The sequence below is a fragment of the Plectropomus leopardus genome, chromosome 7 (assembly GCF_026936395.1).
Source record: "Plectropomus leopardus strain MGB_pleo_1.0 chromosome 7, ASM2693639v1, whole genome shotgun sequence".
NCBI lineage: Eukaryota > Metazoa > Chordata > Actinopteri > Perciformes > Serranidae > Plectropomus > Plectropomus leopardus.
This window is the reverse complement of record NC_142182.1, coordinates 25,410,315-25,428,562: the sequence shown is the minus strand read 5'-3', so window position 1 is coordinate 25,428,562 and position 18,248 is coordinate 25,410,315. Positions and strand designations below refer to the sequence as shown.

Here is an 18,248-nt window from a genome sequence, read left to right as displayed (position 1 = left end):
TTGATAGTTGATTTATTTAAGTAAGAAAATTATATTCTGTATTACAAGTTTTCTGACCTTCCCAGTTTAAATATGCAAATGCGACATTATCTAATTAAGTATGCACTTATTTCCAGTCAAAATTAAAACAAACAGCTCAAGGTGTATTGTGGACATTTTCTTTCCACTAGTCTGAGAGAAGACGTGTTATTTAAGCAAAATAGCCCCAAATATAAAATTGAACAGTGCATTAAAAAACTGTTTTCACCTGGGTTGTCTCACCTGAACAATACACCAAATTACCAATATTGCTATACAGAATATTCTAAATTTTTGAAAAACTGAATTGTCCATTTCTCACTCGTGGGTGATAAGTTGGGCACTCTCTTTGGCTCTTGTACTCGTCTGGGCGAACAGGGAGGCAAGAGCGCTTGTCAGTGTGGTTTGGCCGTGTAGTTGTTGTTAAGGAGTAACATGTGTAGGCGGAGCTGACTGGAGCTCCTGATGCTGTATCATGTTATTTGTACTATTTGTGTAGTTTAACACTCTCCTGAAATATTCGTAGACTGTTTTTGTCTTTCTTGTTATCTTCTCACCTTTATATCTTTCTGACTTAATGAAGCTCAAACAACGCCAAACTTCCAATATGAAACTGGAGGTACAACTTCTATTTTAACATCGCCTGTCACGGGGCCTTTGCTTCTTGTAGACAAAAATACAGAAAAAAATATTCTAGCCTTCTTCTTTAACATGTCATTAACTTTAAAACGTTGAAGGTTGATGTTTGTACCTTTGTTCATTTAAATCTTAATCTGCAAAGCCCTGGTAAAAACTGGTAAAAAAAAACAGACTGCTTTTAATTCTAATGAAATAAAATGATCAGAAATTGCCTTTCGGCTGCTGTGGGAGATTTTTCAACCAACAGCAATCTTCTGCAACATCGGGGGAAAAACACCATTTTAGAAGCAAACACACAGAAAAACTCCAAGATCAAAGATGTTTTCTGTCTCCAAACTCTCTGTTCTGCTCTGTTTCTCAAGAACATTTCCAATAATGATATATAGAGCAGAGAGACGCATAGAGCGAGCAGACTTCAGGCTGTCAGCGACAGCAGCGAGAGCGTGTCTCCGTCTCCTAAACCGCAGTGACAGCCCTCTGCAGCTCTCTGTCTTTCTACACTTTGATCACAGCACAGAGAAGAGAAGCCAAGTCGAGGATAGGATCGGTCTCTGCAGACGTCACAACATTCACTAAAATACCAGCAAAGGGAAAGAAGTCACGACATATTACTTAGATATTTTTGGCTGAACATTATTTTAACTTTTTTTTCATGCAAGTTTACAAGTAATTATCTTTCAGACATTAGCCTTTGCACTACTGACACCAAAAACACCAGCAAACCTTTAAATAACAACGATATAATTAAAACTGATGCTAAGATTCTGAAAAAAAGAGAAACATAGGGACAAACAAAATTAATGAATCAATTCTAACAGCAGGTAGAATATTAAGAGGTAAATCTTGCTGTTATTTTTGATTTCATGCATTTTGAAAGATGGCATCATTCGCCTGATTTCATCAGTATTATTTAAAGGTGTACTGTATTTTTATATATCAAATTGATGGAGTGCAGACCCAGTAGGAAAATGATGCAAAAGAAAGAATTCCAGCAGACTATCGGCACTAAATATGACAAAAATGAAACAAGGTTCTTGGCACTCGACCTTTGTCGGAGCCTGAGGTTGAATTTGTTTAGAATCACTGATTATTAGCTGGTAAAAAAAATCTAACATTTCACAAAATGTTTATTTCACATATGCTAAGCAGGAATTCATAGATAAAAATAAAATGTTTCCATGAGAATATTTTTTAAAGCAACATTACATCAAGATTTTAATATGTAAAATACATTTTGTCAAAATCAATTTAAAGGCTTTTTTACGACTGAATTGAATTAAATTGTTTCCACATTGACAGTAACATTGTCTTGACACGTGGATAGGATGGGCCGTGAACAAAATCATTAACCCTACGAGAACTGGTTTACCCACCCTTTCAAGTGAACTACAGCCACTCTTGACAGAAATTGTTACATGGCACATGTATGAAAATTTACAGACAATTTAAATCAAATTATCAATAATATACTCTTCAGAATTTCCTCAAAACAAAGTATGGACTCATGTAGCACTTAATATGTATATTCATTGTATTTAAAAAAAGATAATCATAATACAGCATAAAGTAGATAGAATGGGGCTAGTATTGGTCTGCTTATACAGAAGTAATCCCTCTAAATCATTGCTTATAACTCACTAGAAGTCAGCAGTGTTGTATTTTTCTGCCGAGGCTCTGCTCTCTGCCTGTATTTTCTTATTTTTCTCATATTTTGCTGTGGTGTTTATAAGTGTGTTGGCCCCAGCCAAAAAAAACAGCACACAGGTGAGGTCAGGACTTTATAAAAAGGTAATGATCAGGTAGCAGGAGTATGTGCTCATGAGAAAGCTATGAAAATTGCAGAAACAGCATCTAAAAAAAACCCCAACAAATAAGTATAGCGAGGTGAAGCACCAGGGGGACAAAGGGGATGGTAGTGTATATTTTGTTAACAAAACTAAAAAAAATATACTTCGACATTTTTTTTCATGGCCCAAAAGACAAATGAAATATAAATTAAATGTAGCCTTTGAAAATGAGAATTGTATGTATAATGTATAACATTAACATAAAAACTAAATAATAATGCTGAAGACTGATGTGATGTTAGGTGAGCAGAAAAACAGAGATGAAGCATTTTCGTCAAAAGACTAACTCTAAATGAAAGTGCCAAAATGAACACCAGAGGATGGGGATGAAGACCAATGCTGAGTCGGCGTGTTTTCCGTTGGACATGTAGGTGCCGGCAGTTAGCTTAGTAAGCCTGCCAAGGTATTGACCTTTCCAAAACAACAAATCTAACATTTCTACAACAGTGTCTTGCAGTGAATGTGTAAGTAGTGAGGGAGGATGGGCAAAGTTTGAATGTTGTGTTTACAATCAGAAGCCAACAATTCCTGCCCAATATAAAAGGGTTGAATGTAAAGACAGTCGACTGTTCAGACATATTCCCAGGTCATCAAATACAGATGCTTTAGGTTGGTGGTTTGGTCCGTCTACCAACCCAAAGCGTTGGTACTTCATGATCTCGGAATGAAACTCAGCAATTGACCATCTTTCTCCAGAGTTACATACAACACCTTTAATTTCACTGTAACACATCCCAGAGTACTATATCAGACAAAACGCTTTACACGTGTAAAACAAAGTGAAACCTTTGAGGAGCAAGGCTGCAATAAGACTGTTCTCTTACGACTGCAACTACCTCAATCATTTCACTTTATTGCTTCTATTAGCAGCGAGTTGAACCTTGGTAGTCTCTTTGGCATCGTTCATGTACAGCTTATTATTAGATTGTGATGTGGGATGAAGCTCCTTCTTTCAATTAAACTGTGTAATTCTTTAGGAATGTGCATGTGCACTGGATGTTTGTTTGGACATGTTTGCTCTGAGACTACAGCTGCCACCTGATCATTTCCCAAGCTGAGTTTTCACTGTTAAGATGTCTTATTTTGTAAGCAGAATTGCTGGTTGTGACAAAAATCTCAAGTTTAACAGGCAATCCATTTAATTCTTCATTCCTTGTTGTTTCTTAATGCTGGCATTTCAGAGATATCTTAAAGCTTTTAAAGTGCACCGGCTCATTCACTGAATTCCTCCGAGAGTCAGGAATTCACACAGACATGCTAAAGGTGGATTTTGAATAATTAGCACTGCTTTAAAAATATCACAGCATGTAAAATCTCATTTGCAGGAGGATCAACTACACTTACGGGGTTAAGGAAGGCAGAGACACAACTGGGCCACATTAAAATGGAGAGTTGGGGAGAGTTTAATTGGGAAGCCGGGGCCTGTTTGTGTTCGGCTGCTCCTGGTTGCCTTATTTATGGATGAGCATCATAAAAAACAAGACTTTCTCCTGAAAGCCTGCTGCTAATATGAGGGTGAAGCTTTGAAGTGCTGTGGAGCGCAGAGAGAGTTTCATATCCTGTGAATAATGCAACCTTCATCCATATCTGCTTTGTATTAGCTTCAGAACTCTTCCTTAAGCTCTGCCCCCAACTCCAACCTCTCCCTCTCCTTACACACACACACACACACACACACACACACACACACACACACACACACACACACACACACACACACACACACACACACGCACACACGCTCTGACAAAACTGCTACCCACGCACAATTATATATAAATATATATATAAAAAACAAACAAACACATGCACACACCGGTTTTATTGCACAAGGTTGTGCCCTAAAGGCTCAAAGTTTAAGTGCCAATATTTCAGCCCAAACACTTCCTCCACCTCGGCAAAGGGAGTGGGAGGAGATTCCTCAACACAAAAACAAAATACAAGGATTAAATAAATCGACTGCAAGGACAACAACCACAAAACTCCAAATGTATCTTAAAATCCATCCTGATGCAGGGAGTAAGCACAGCAAGGACTCAAAAAAAAAGACTAATGAGACACTGAAAGTAAGGGGTTTGTCACAGTATTTTGGTAAAAGCATAAAGTTTAATGTACTCTCTTTAGACAAATTTTCATTCTTTGGAAAGTGGGACAAACTAGCTTTTGTTAGTGTTTGTTTGAGGGTCATACAAGTCTGGGGATTATAAAAAATACATATTCAATGCAATGTTAGGAATAAAGTATTACTTATCAGAAACTGCAGTAAATTAATACATTATAAGAGCCAAATTTGTGTCTCTCATTATGAATTCAAGGAATATTATCATACAACAAACTCTGACTCCTAAAGTCACATCTAGGGTTTCACATGGAATCAACACTAAAAGCAACAATTATTTTCATTATTGCTTTATCTGCCAATTATTTCCTTAATAAATGGTTGGTATATGAATCTAATGTTTATATTCTCGATATCTTCGAGCCTACAGTGAAATCTTTAAATGTCTTGCTTTATTCAAGCAACATTTGGAAACACAAAGATATTTCATTTGTAATGTTGGGATGAAAAAAATATCCGAAATGATCAATCGATCATCGAAACAGTTTCTTTATCTACCAGTTGATAGTTTGTAAATGGACTAATTGTTTACTCATCTACTGAACTACACCCTTCAACAGTATCACCGTGCAGAGGAGGCGTGCATCCACTCATGGTTGAGAGGCTTGTGCTATTGACAGCATGAGATGTAAACAATAACGGGTTCTTGGACGGCTGAAGTGTAAATTTAGCTATCTCAGTGGTGCTAGGTGAACTAGCAGTATTGATTAGCTAAACACGAGATGGCATACATCTCTATGGCCGATATCTCCATCACTTGACAACTCACACGAAAACAATCTAGACCGATAAATAGCAATACAGTTAAAAGGAAAAATATGTATTTTTGTTTTTGGGGTAACTGTCCATCCAAGTTGGTAGGCAAACAGAATAAATCTGCACATATAAAAAGGGGCCGATTTGAATCTGAAAGGACAATCTGATCTATAAACAGAACCAGACATCTCACCTTGATGGCGTAGTTGACCAGCGGGTCCTTGGCGTAGGAGGCAGTGTAGTAAACAGCATCCCCTGCCTCACAGCAGGGTTTCCCAGTGGTCAGTCTGAAGTGGGACCAGCTGTCAGTGCCGAATCTCAAGTGATCTTTCTGACCGGCCATGAAACGGTCCTCACACTTTGCTGCCAGCTTCCGCAGCGTGTCCGTGTGGAGACCCCGAATCCTCCCCACCACCTCATCCCAGCTGTCCAAGCCCCTGTACAGAGCTGGTCTCTGGGGTTTGCAGCCTCCAGCACCTCGTCCTGTTGTCCGACCCCTTCCAGCCAGAGACTCTGTACTTGGGTAGACCCTCCTCTCTCTGCCAGCTGAGACACTGGGTGCACCCGATGCAGGCTGAGAAATCAGAGAGGACACGCTGTTAGTCGGGCGGCCCTTGTTGGCAGCCATGGCAGCTGTTGGTCTTTCCAGGGAGTCACCGCTCTCGTGGTCATGGACTCGATGGGGCTCGGAGCTGAGAGATGAGCTCTGACTAGCTGTCTCCCAGGTGGAGTCCAAGTCATAGATAGGGTTGGCCACGCTCAGGTTGGTGCCCCCAGGTCTTGCCTCAGCTCGAGGTCTCAGGCCTCCCTGGACTGACTCTTTGCCTCCAAGGCTCGGTTCAGTACTGGAGCGAGGTACGGCCTTCTTAGGTAGTGGTGGTGGTGTAGCTTTAGGGGCCGGCTGGTCAGCGAGACCGTCCAGGTCGATAGAGGCCAATGTATCATTGGATGCTTTGATGTTTCGTGGCTGTTTCAGTGGGATCATGTTGGCTCTGGATTGACCTGGAAGAAAGCAAAGATAACATGAATAAGAATTTAAAAAAATCAAACTGATTAAAACCACTGAACTCTGAATGTCAGTCTGAAACAACAGGAAAGACAGTTAAAATAATTTTGGACCCCCATTCCCAGAAAATAAAATTACAAGATAATGTAATGTCAGCACTTTGTAACTGCATTACAATTACCAACCCAGGCAGTCTGCCTTTGTGCAGACAGGTAACTAAGTATATTTACTTCAGCCTTTTAACAAAGCACTATTCGGACTAGTACAGTACTATGCTGCTTTACAGTTTTACTCTCCAATGTTTCTGGGGAAATTTTGGACTCTACTACATGTATTTTATTGCTACAGTTACTTCATTGCAGATTAAACTCTAATTTCTAAGAATTAGCCACTTGTTGCCATTTACATGGTAGATTTGGATTTTATTTTCACCTTTGACCACATGACTTATTTTCCTGGACAGAAAAGCATTATTAGTAAAAATGTGGGCAAAGAATACTAACCGTTTCCAGATTTAAGATAAGACTTTATTAATCCCACAGCGGGAAAACTCACACACTACAACAAGCTCAAGAGTCAGAAACAGTAAAAATTCAAAAAAAGTGATTGAGTGTAAAACAAGGATGAAATACTACACAATGCAATTACGATAAAGTAAAAAATAAAGTAATATAAAATATGAAATCTAAAATCTATATCCACTATTTACACCTTTTACTTATACAGATACTGTGTGTACTGTAGTGGTAGAAGGTCACTATTTTGATTTTAGGTGTAAGATTGGTCCTACTGGTCTGATAAATGAGACTTGTAAAAGGTTAAACAATGTCAAACAAGACCATGTTGAAACTGTGTATGAAACTGGCATTTTATTTCAAAAACTTCTTTTGATTTGAAAAAGGAAGTGGCAGCATTCACTCTCAATTTCGCTTACAGTACTGGCTCAATTGATGCAATCCAAGCAAAAAGCTCATCTAAATATATCTTAAAATAAAGAACAATACACTTACACACAGTCACACACTAAAAGAGACCTGCTTTCTCTACAGCTCTACACACTCATCAAGCTCCTTTTTACTCGATTTAACACAACTCTACCCTCTTTAGCACAGGTCGGTGACGTAAAGGCTGATTTATAGTTGTAGCGTATGTTGTTATGAGCACGTGTACCATTGTATAATTATTATACTTGTGCCGTGGTGTGTCCACTCTGAAACTAAAAATCTAGATGGTGGTGAGGTTTCTATGCTACTGTGTGGAGTTGGCTGTTATATACAGTTATGACTGAATTTGATATTTTACATAAACTCAAACCAGAATTTCTAACAGATGGAAAAAAAAAACAGTTTAAAAAAACCTGAAACACAAATCACTCTGCCTTTTTTGGCCAACAGCTTCCCTGAGCTTCTTGTTCCTTCCATGGCGTTTTTAGCCACCCACTGGCTTTCTGCCTCTCATAAAGACGAGTGGCAGACACGAGGTTGTGTGCTGTGGCACGTGAGGGAACTGGTGTCCCTGAGGAAAAATTCAAGCCAGAGAGCAGGACAGCTGGGCACAAGTCGTCCCTTCAACCGTCCAGCTGCCCGACTCAATCTGCAGTTCTGTTCTGCAGTGAGGCTTAAAGAGGCAGCATGGAAAGCACATTTATCACTAGCTGCGAGTGACCTTATTTTTCTGGGATGTTGGTGGGAGGGAATTGGAGAGTTGAGGGGTTGATTGGACTCCCTCGATGCTCTCTGGAGTCAAGGACCACAGAGGCAGATGGGTCAGAGACAAGAGCCTGATGAGATGAAAAGAACAAAGGAGCTGTGGCGCTTGCATGATGGGAATGAAACAGCCTGATAGTTTTTAGTGAGTGGGTACACAAGGTCACTGACAACCCAACTGCGCAGCTCCTAACTCACTGGAGAACACCCCAATTTCTTGGAAGATCACGATGAGAGGCTGCTGAGCATTTTAAAGATCATGCTTCCAAAGTCACATCTTTCGCCAAATTACTTTTCTCGTCCCTACGGTGAAGGCACTGCTTAAACAAACCATTTCTCTTTGCTCAGTGCAAATGCTACCGGTTACAAATTCTTGTTAAATGATATGAGTGACTCCTCACGTGTGCGTCACACTGCCATCATCTTAAGAAAGCAAAAGAGGCCTTAAGAAAGAGCTGTCAGGATGAAGTAAATGAGTCTTGGTAATCCTCCCTGGAACGGGTATATTTAATGTGTTCTTCCACCAATCTGCAGTAATCCATCCACGAAAACAACCCTCTCCCTCGTCCAGTCGTACGGATCTTCTATTGCAGTAATGTGGCTGCGACTCTAACTAAATTACATAAGACTAACTCAGTCTGCCAGACTGTCATTTCTAAATCAAGGATACTTTTTATAATTCATGTTACGATGAAACAACCTACATGGAGGAATAGAAAACCTCATATGAACATATCACCTTACAACAAACAAACTAATGACATAATGTAACTATTAACTATTTACAATAGTGATTAATCTGCCAATTATTTTTGACTGAGCTTTTGCCATGAGGGCCCTTCAGGTTTATTAGGCTTGCCTGAAGAAATAAGGCCTGTGGAATCGTTGACCTCTTTTAAATTAATATTTTAAAATCCATTTTACAGACTTGTTTTCATGTGATGTTTTCTTGTTCTTGCAAGTATTTTCATTATGTTTATGGCTTTTATTTTTTCAAATATTATTTACTTAAGCAGATTTTTGTTATTGTTTTTATTTTTTATTTCTCATTATAATATGTTTTCTCTCCACTTCATCTATTTTCTTAATTTTGCCTTTGTTTTGTCTTGCTTTGGATTAGCATTACTGGCTTTCTACCTTTCTGTTACCTTCGGGGTATCTTACCTCTGCTTTGCAACCTCTATTTTTAAAAGGTGCAATATAAATAAAGGAAATATTATAATTGTTATTATTTACTGTTGAAAAAAAATCCATCAAAAACATTTTCAGAGCCTGGGTTGAGACCTTTAAATGTCTTCTTCAAATAGTAAATAGTAAAAAATCACGTGTACCATTTTTTAATGTCAACAACTTTTCAGTCATTTAATCTCTCTGATTTCTTAAACTGAAAAACAAGCAAGCACAGTTGTGCTAGTTCAACATGGCATTTTAACCTAACTACACAGTATGTTGTAATCTTACTGAGAACAAATATCATTAGTTTTGGAAATGTTAACTGTTAACTAACCTATCTGTGTCTGGCAATTCTGACCAAATACCTTGATATCAATGTGACCGTTTGTAGGGCTGACTGTTGATGCTTTCACAAAATATATACAGAACGAGATTTTAGACAAATATCCACCAGTTATGTGAATATGACTGAGTGGGTAAAGGCAAATCACACCACCTTACTGTAATGCAGCCTTTACAACCAGTTAAAGACACAACTTGTGTTACCATATCCAAAGTCTAAGACAATATATACAGACTCAAATCATAGTATTGATATAATATTGATATATTGCACAGCCCAATTTAATTAAACAAACAGCGTAACAGATGACTTTGTGACAGATGCATGCTAAATTTAAAACCCCAAAATAAGCCCCCCCTCTCTCTCACAGACACACACACACAATTTATGTGTTCCAAGAAAATGCTAAACAGTACAGGTATTTTCTTATGATTTTAAACACACTGCTGTTCAACTAAACTTCTTTTGACCTGAGTCCATCTCAAGGAGATAAAACAGCAGAGAGTCCAAATCCCTCTGAAATCTGTTCTGGATTAAAAAGATAATAGCATTTTCTTTGCCTCTCAAACACAGCACTTCATGTGTCTGACACAACTCTTTTGCTACTGCTTCATGTCTTCTCAGTGCAAATGTGGGTACTATTAACACATGAAAATTGAAGAGGCATCACACATTATCTTGTAGGGTTGGGCTCATCATTTCCATTCGGTCTCAGTATATTTAGAATATAAATTTAAACTACAACTCACAAATGGCTAGGAATAATTTACTGTTAAGTCATCTCTTCACGGATGGGACATTATGTCGCATTAGCACTTTCAAATTTAAAGAAAAGAGAAATATTAAATGTACTGTTCTTCAAATCATGCATATATAAAACAATACTGAAAATACCACATTAACGCCATCCATTCATAACTCTAGAGACCAGTATTCTCCAGTATGTGCTTGTAAGGGGAAGAAGGAACTTGTTGCCGAAGCAAAGTACCATTCAGCCATCACGCTACAGTAAAACGATGGAGGAGGTGGGTAGCATGTAGAGGAACGGGGGGAGGAATGAACAAGAGCAGAGGAGTGGGTGGCTAGAGGTGTTAAAAGTGATGGAAGTGACAGAAAAAGAGAAATACAAAAGAGGCAAATGGGTTAGCAGGACGCACAATGATAACATAGATAAATGAGGGAGAGGTAGAGAAAAATACTGAGAGATGAGGAGGAAACAACAAGAGAAACAAGCCTACCTCAGTTCCACTAATACCTCAAAGTTTTTAGGTAAATGCTGTGGAGCAGCTGCGCAGGGAGGCAGAGTGAAACGCTTGTCTTTGCTTCCATCCCTGAGAGTCTGCACGGAGCCGCTGGTGCCAACAGGCAGGCTCAACGCTCCCACCAATGCTGGAGATCTCTCACTGACTGAGGCTGTGAGTGCTCTGCCTCCTACTGCCTGATGCTCTGATTAAAACACAAGTGCGTGTATACTGTATATATAGCCAGAGAGGGAGAGAGAGACAGAGTGTGAATGTGATTCTCTACTTAAATTTGTGAACAAATAGTATTACTGGAGGCGCAAGTGGTTTGCAGAGAGAGAGGAGGCATATCAGTTCTATATCTGCAATTCTGACAAGTAAGACAGACAAGACAGAAGTGAAAACTTCAAACAGACATCAACTCAGCAGCTATGATGTTAACCTGGACCCTATTTTCCCATGTTTTTGTGTCCGAATGACTTAACAGAACAACAGTTTCTTGAAATCCTGTTTTGTGCAGGACTCCTGCAGGAGGCAGTGGCGAAACAGGCTGCAATGTAACCATTTAGGGTATATGTAAATTATATCCACTGAGAGGGCTCGTTTTTGCCACTGAGAGGCTCAATTTGACAACATTATGGAAGGATCCCTACAGAGAAAGCTTTATGCTTAAGAGTATGATCCTTTTTGTTAGGCAAAAACAGCCCCGAAATCAGTCTTTAAACCCACAACTCTCCATGTAAATAAACAGTCATATATATATATATATATATATATATATATATATAGACAGCATATATTTTCACATTAAAATTAGTGAATTTAGCCTTCATTTCAACCAAATCAGAGTTGCTGATAGTTTAGAAAGAGACTGAAAAGACTGTTTTTTGTGAGTTTTATTTTGTTTCTGTTTACTTTGAAAGAGGCGTGACTGGTGATAAAATTGCTGTTTATTTCAATGGAATCTGATGGGTTTGGCAATAGTTAATTGGGGCTGTTTTTGGTTAAATAAAATGGATCCTACTCTTATATCAAAAACAAAAATCTCTTTAGAGATCATTGTCATAATGTTGATAACAATCTGAGCCTGTCAGTGGCAAAAACAAGAACTTCTGGTGGACACAAATCAATGACAGTTTCCCATTAATGCTACATTGCAGCTACAGCCCTCTCACTCAACTGGACCAGTTAAAAAAACCCATCTCCATTAGTCACTTAGACACAAAGTCCACATTGAAAAATACTGTCGTTATCCTTTAATCTTGAAGGCTGGACACACCCTCCCAAACAAAAAATGATGTACTGTTGTTGTACAATGTTTGACGGCAGATAAACACACACCCTGCCTCGTTCCTCATTAGCAGCATGCAGAAGAGTAAAATTAGGCTGCAGGCAGCTCATCATGCATCATCCAGGGAGCTTTTAACACATTCACAAAATATCCTTCTACAGTGCCTCTGTGCAGCCGGAGCTCCACAAATACACACACACAGGATACACAGTTTGCATGTATTGTAAAAAAATATATATAATTAGTACAACACTGACATATAAACACAAACAAACACTTTGTCTGTGAAGAATCCTGTAACAGGAAGCTAAGACCCATGTGCCTTTTAAACCTCATTTAACCATACAAGCAAAATGTGTAAACACACGGTGAAGCACCTCAGTACCGCATCTGCTCCACAAACCCACACTCTCCATCTGACCACTTTGTGCTTCAATTTCTTTTTTTTCTCACACACACCATTTTATCACAGCGAGATCCTTTCCCACACACACAGAGCTCCATGTTTTAAGTGCCCGGCTATGTTTGACAGCTGTGCCTGCCTCTCTCTTACTCTTGCTGATAAAAAAAACCCAGCCTGGTCTTAATGTGCTCATCGCTCCACCACCAAACCTGTCTTACTGAGCTGCTGACAAAATCTAATGATATTATTGTCCACTGACAACTTCTCACAATCAGGCTCCAAAACAGGGTCTGTAATAGAGGAACTTTGTCATCGTGGCATTTGAGGAATGTAATGTTGAAGTCTGCAGCAGCACTATAAAACCAAAGATGTGGTATTCTATGGCTATATCTGCGATTGTCATGAGCTCCCGAGACAAACAAAATATTTAAATAAATAAATAAATAAATAAATAAATCCAACAAATTTGTCTCTCTTGCCATTTGGTTTTCTTGCTTCCAAAAAGAAGAAAAAATATCTATATCTGTGCACTGCTGTCTCTCAACCAAGTCTCTCTTTTTTTGGGGGGGAAACAGAAGAATTGAGAATAAAAACGCAGTAAGCTAGGTTTTTTTTTGTCTTTTTAGGATAGCAGGTGTACCTACAAAGGATTTTTTAGATGTGCTTGTGTCTCCTGATGATTGTCTAATATTGTGCTTTTACTTTAAAGCGGATAAAACTTTTCCTCTGTTATTTCTGCATCGATCTTTAGTTTTAAATGATGCATGGACATTAAGAATAAGATGTAAAAGAATACATAAATAGACAATTGTATTATAGGTTTGCCTGTGTCTATTTCCTACTGTAAACTAGTTTCTCTGTGTGTCTGCTCTTCTGACTCCACTCACTATGTTCATTTACACTGGAAGGCTAAGATTACACAACATGTCTTTTCACTCCCACTAGAAGCTGTTTGTATTTGCTAGAAAAGATTAGACTTGTGTACTACAAGCAGAGGAGTTACATGAAAATGAGTCAAATGCCTACAAGTGAAAAATTCAGGCTGTGGAGAGACTTTCACGCTTTTTTTAAAGTGGACTTGAAAATTGTCGTGTCAGACCACACAGTCAGGAATATTTAGAGAACAAAGACATTATAATAATTAGTCCCAGATATACAGTAATATGAGGTTAAAAGCTTTTATGACACTAATAGTGGTGCTGCGGTCAGTCGTGCAGTACGTGGTCTTGTAATGTGGTTATAAGTGCAGCCCTACTTTAAATGCATCAATCTAATCAAACATGGTTTTCAGAAACAAGCGAAAGAGTCAAAGACTATGAGACAGAAGAGAATACAAAGTCTAGAATTTAGATGAAAACAGGAGGGTAATCTGTTGATTTATGTTACTGGTATCACAACTTACTGGGATTGATGATAACTGTGATATTTAAAAATGAAATACTGACACCATGTAAATAATACATGTATGATAATTAGGGTTGCAGCAGAATACCAGTTTCAAGGTATGCCATGGTATAAAAAATGATGGTTATCATATTGCGTTTATATTTATTTATCTACAGTATCGAAAGAAATTGCAACGATATAGAGATCCTTTATTTTCAAAAGGGAGACTTTTTACACAGACTCCCATTAAAAAAGAAAACAAGTTTTCAAGTTTCAGTTATAGTAATAACCATTTGTTCAACTAAACAACAAACTGTTGTTTTCATGACATTTTCTGACACGGTTATCATACCTTGAAAATGTCATACTGCTGCAACGCTTAGATAGTGTTGCATGAATAGTCTAGTGCCCCTCAAACCTTTTCTGTTTCTTTATGTTCTCACTTTGTCTTCCTCCTCCAACATCATCTGGTTGCCTTTTCACTGTCTGTTAAGTGTCATTTCAAATGTTTTATAGATATAGCAATAATATCCTTACATGACTCTTTAAGCCACGATAATCGTGTATAATCGTGTAGTTAAGATATTTTACCAACCCCAATCTATCTGAGTTAGTGATTCACTCTCTGTACCTTTCTGCATCTAAAATAACTATGCCAAAGAAAATCTTTCCTGATAAGAATTGGTCCCTGTCCTATAAGGAAAGAAGCAGCCCCACAAAAAGGAGAAGTACCCCTGGGGCAAAGATTTTCACCTCCAGCTGAAATAACATATTTCGAGTTATTCTAGATTTCAAGTGTGTGTGACAAGATGTGTCAAGATGTGTTAAGCTCCAGCTGTTTTAGTAGGGAATAAATTATGATTTGTCACATGTGGAGGTGTGCTGATGCTGAAGAAAAGTGAAATCAGCCATTTAGAAAAGAAGCAGCAGATACTTAGGACTGACAGGTTACATCATATAGGTAAAATGCATCCACTGATTCCAGTTACCCTTTACAACAACTAACAGAATAGATACACATGATAGTTTCTTCTTCTTTTTTTTTATAGATGCAAATTGGACATATACCAAATACCATTTGCAGTCCAAACACTGTGGAGTTTACCATGTATAGCTTTTTTATTGCTCTGAGGGATTGTGGTGTGCAATCAGAAGCTTATTTGCATTTTTTTTCCATGTTTCTCTTCACAGTTTTTATGAAAAGTATAATTTGAGCTGCAAGAGAACCTTGTTCACTGTAAACAGTGTCTTTTTGCAGGAGGAAACAAACAAATTTGGGAAGCATAGAGCCATAAAATCCAGGTGAAAATGAATTAACGCATAAAGTAGTGGCAGTTATAGTGTGCAGTCATTTTGTGAGGAGTGGATTAGCAGTAAGTGAGTCCAACGTGGCAGAAATATGTTCATTTGAATGATAAAAGCTACAGTTTAAGTACTTGCTTTGAGCTTTATGAAACTCAAGTTTCAGACTAATAAATCATCTTACATGCGTCGTTCTTACCAAGGTTGCTGTATGTGGCACTGCACTGGCTGGATGCGGGAGAGTGGGAGTGATGGGAGTGATTCCCGTCCTCCTCTGGCTCTCCGAGGCTGGCACTGCCATCGCTGGCTGAGGCTGGTGTGGCAACCTGGTTGGCATGACCCTCCTCTCGCTCCCCGAGCACCAGCCCCAGATTCACTCTGGCAGGCAGGGAGGCGGCGCCGGGCAGCTCCCGATCCCTGGCGCTGCTGGCACTGACTGGTACCTGGCTGTGGATGACAAAGAGAGGCATTGCTCATTTAGTCATGAAAATGTGGAATACTTGCTCCATTAAGAGTCTGCTTTAATTAGTACTGTTTTTCTTCTCGCTTTTTTCATTATCTACATGTTTCCCACTGCTTTGACTAATTCTCTTGATGATGAGGTTTAATTCTGCATGAAAATATCTGCAAAACAAGTCAGAAAAGAGCGGGATAATAATAGCAAGCTCTATTGCTTAGACAGTAGTGTTTGTAGATGATAAACGTGCTGCTATTGATAAGGGCTTCAGTCTGCCATTGTTCATTTTGTCTATCTCACATCACAGGATATGAACAAAACACACAACAATGTGTTTTATCTGGGCAGTTTTTTTTTTTTTTTAAAATCTTTTGAATCATCGTCTGCACCACTTCATCAGCTCGCTTCTTTCGTCTCAGCAAGTGATGAATTAGAGGTGGCATAGCTGTAAGTGAGGGGCTTTTGAAGCCTGCTGTGGTTTATATGCAGCCACACATATGTTGCCTGAGGGGAGGTATACGAACGATGCAAAGCAGGTCACAATGGCGTGTGATAATATGATTTGAAGATCCCTCAGTGACAGTGGGAGGCTATGATTTGAGGTGTTGAAAGAGGTGAGATGAATTTTATCTGCCACAGCAGATTGAACAAAAGGTGTGATGATGAGGTGACAGAATTAAATGTGATCATTAGCTGCCTTTCATGAAAAAAAAAAATCAGATGCTTAACAGAGCTATAAGTGTCCTGAGGCTTTCTTAAGCATAACGAGATAAAATGGTGAATTAAACAGAAATAAAATCTGCTTGTCAGCTGACTGACATATTTAAAGTGCGGCAACATTGACATAAACTGTCACCTCAAGACATTGTTGCAAGCATCGTGGAGTGTGGTATTATAAAACACGACACATGTCCTCTTTGATTTGTTGCATTTTATGTCTCTGTTGTAACTCTGCTCCTCAAAATGACTTACAGCAGATAAATACATAATGTTGTCTATTACAATGGGTTGCCATAGACTTTATAATGTACTGACGGCGGCCCAGATGAGTTGTGGCCACTAGAAATCTGGGTCATATCTTACAGTTACTCTGTGTGTTATCACTGAGAGTGTTGAGATTGCACAATGACTCAATCACAGTGTGAAAGCCCTGGGGATGCTATGATGAGACTTGTCGTATACTGAAGCTCATTGCTGCAAGAGATGCGAGTTGTACAGGCGATCTGCCACATACAGTATGTGTCTCCTCAAGGAAAGCGACAGGATCACCATTGCCCATGAGGCCTGTGTGCAACGCTGTGTTATTACACTGTGAGAAAAAAATGTTTCTGACATGTCTGACATGCTTGGAAACCAGTTTGAATTTAAAGGTACCATGGGGAGTTCTTGACTATAGGTAACTCCATGAATCAATCATTTTTAATGGTATGGAATTATACAAGGTACAACTCTACTTGTGGACTGTCATTTCTTTCCATTGCTGGTTTTCCAATGCCTGTAGAATGGCTAACAAGATGCTAGTGTGACTGTGCCCATATTCTCCATCTTTTCCTATATGATTATTGATGTTGTGAAAACCTCAACATGGCTGGCAGCTAGCAAGTCTGCAAAAGGACAGTTTCCCATGAGTGACTTGCTACCACCATCCAAAGCCAACCACAAAAAGTACACTTGCAAAATGGACATAAGAGCCCAAATTTAGCACAAAATTATGCAATCTAACAAATCTAAAAAAATGATGCAAGATAGTAACAAACAGAAAACACTTGATGTGCAATAGCATTTGCAATTTGCTTTGAAGAAGACAAGCCTATATGTGACAAATGGCTGAAGCAGGAAGTAAAGAGTGACTGCAGCTGCACAAAAACATGAACTGCTAAAAATGAAGTAGAGCAATTCCTTTTTCTTTTTAATTAGAGTTAACCACAACATGAAGTCACAACCAGTGTTTTCTTCACAGTCACCTGGGTATCTATGTCTTGCTGCTGTACGCTGAATAAACCTCAACAGCTGGTGTTTCATCGAGAGCCATCTGGGATCAGTCTGCCCCTCTGATCACAGTAAATAAGATACTCAAAGCGACTGGGTTACTGCCCTCTGATCTGATAACAGTTCAGCTATGGTCTTTCACTGTGATCTGACTGAGACATTACAGCCTCAGGCCACCTGGGTTGTGACCACCCAGGTAGAGTGACATTCTAAACTACTGTAGATTTTAACCCTCATTGTAATACATTAAATACCTGCTACATGGCTCTGTGGCAAGTAGGTGGCCCTGCCGTCTGTTCTAATTTTTACATGTTGTTGTGGTGGCATTTTGTTTATTATTCTGGCACCATTGCTTTAATCGATCTATTTATCTTTTCTGTCCTTCAGCTAAATAATAAAAAGCTTTAAAATATGAGCTTAAATTAAAAACAAAAGTAGACAGAAATAAAGAAAAACAAAGGCTTAAGGTCATAAAAAGTTCACTGAGTTGGTTTCATAGCCGCGGGTGTTGTCATGGGTGGAGCTGGTTGACAGTAATGTTTGTATTAGTCTGAATCATATGTGTAATTTCC

General features: G+C 38.8%; 1 protein-coding gene across 3 annotated transcripts in view; it reads right to left on the bottom strand.

The window, feature by feature from the left end:
• peak1 (pseudopodium-enriched atypical kinase 1) overlaps positions 1-18,248 on the bottom strand; it is a 128,387-nt gene that overhangs the window by 5,772 nt on the left and 104,367 nt on the right. For all 3 annotated transcript variants that reach the window (XM_088080300.1, XM_088080301.1, XM_088080302.1), the window contains 2 exons: positions 15,430-15,677; positions 5,573-6,381 (listed from right to left, as the gene is read on the bottom strand). In XM_088080300.1, the coding sequence (XP_087936426.1) occupies positions 5,573-6,381; positions 15,430-15,677 (1,057 nt within the window). The remainder of the gene's footprint in view (positions 1-5,572; positions 6,382-15,429; positions 15,678-18,248) is intronic.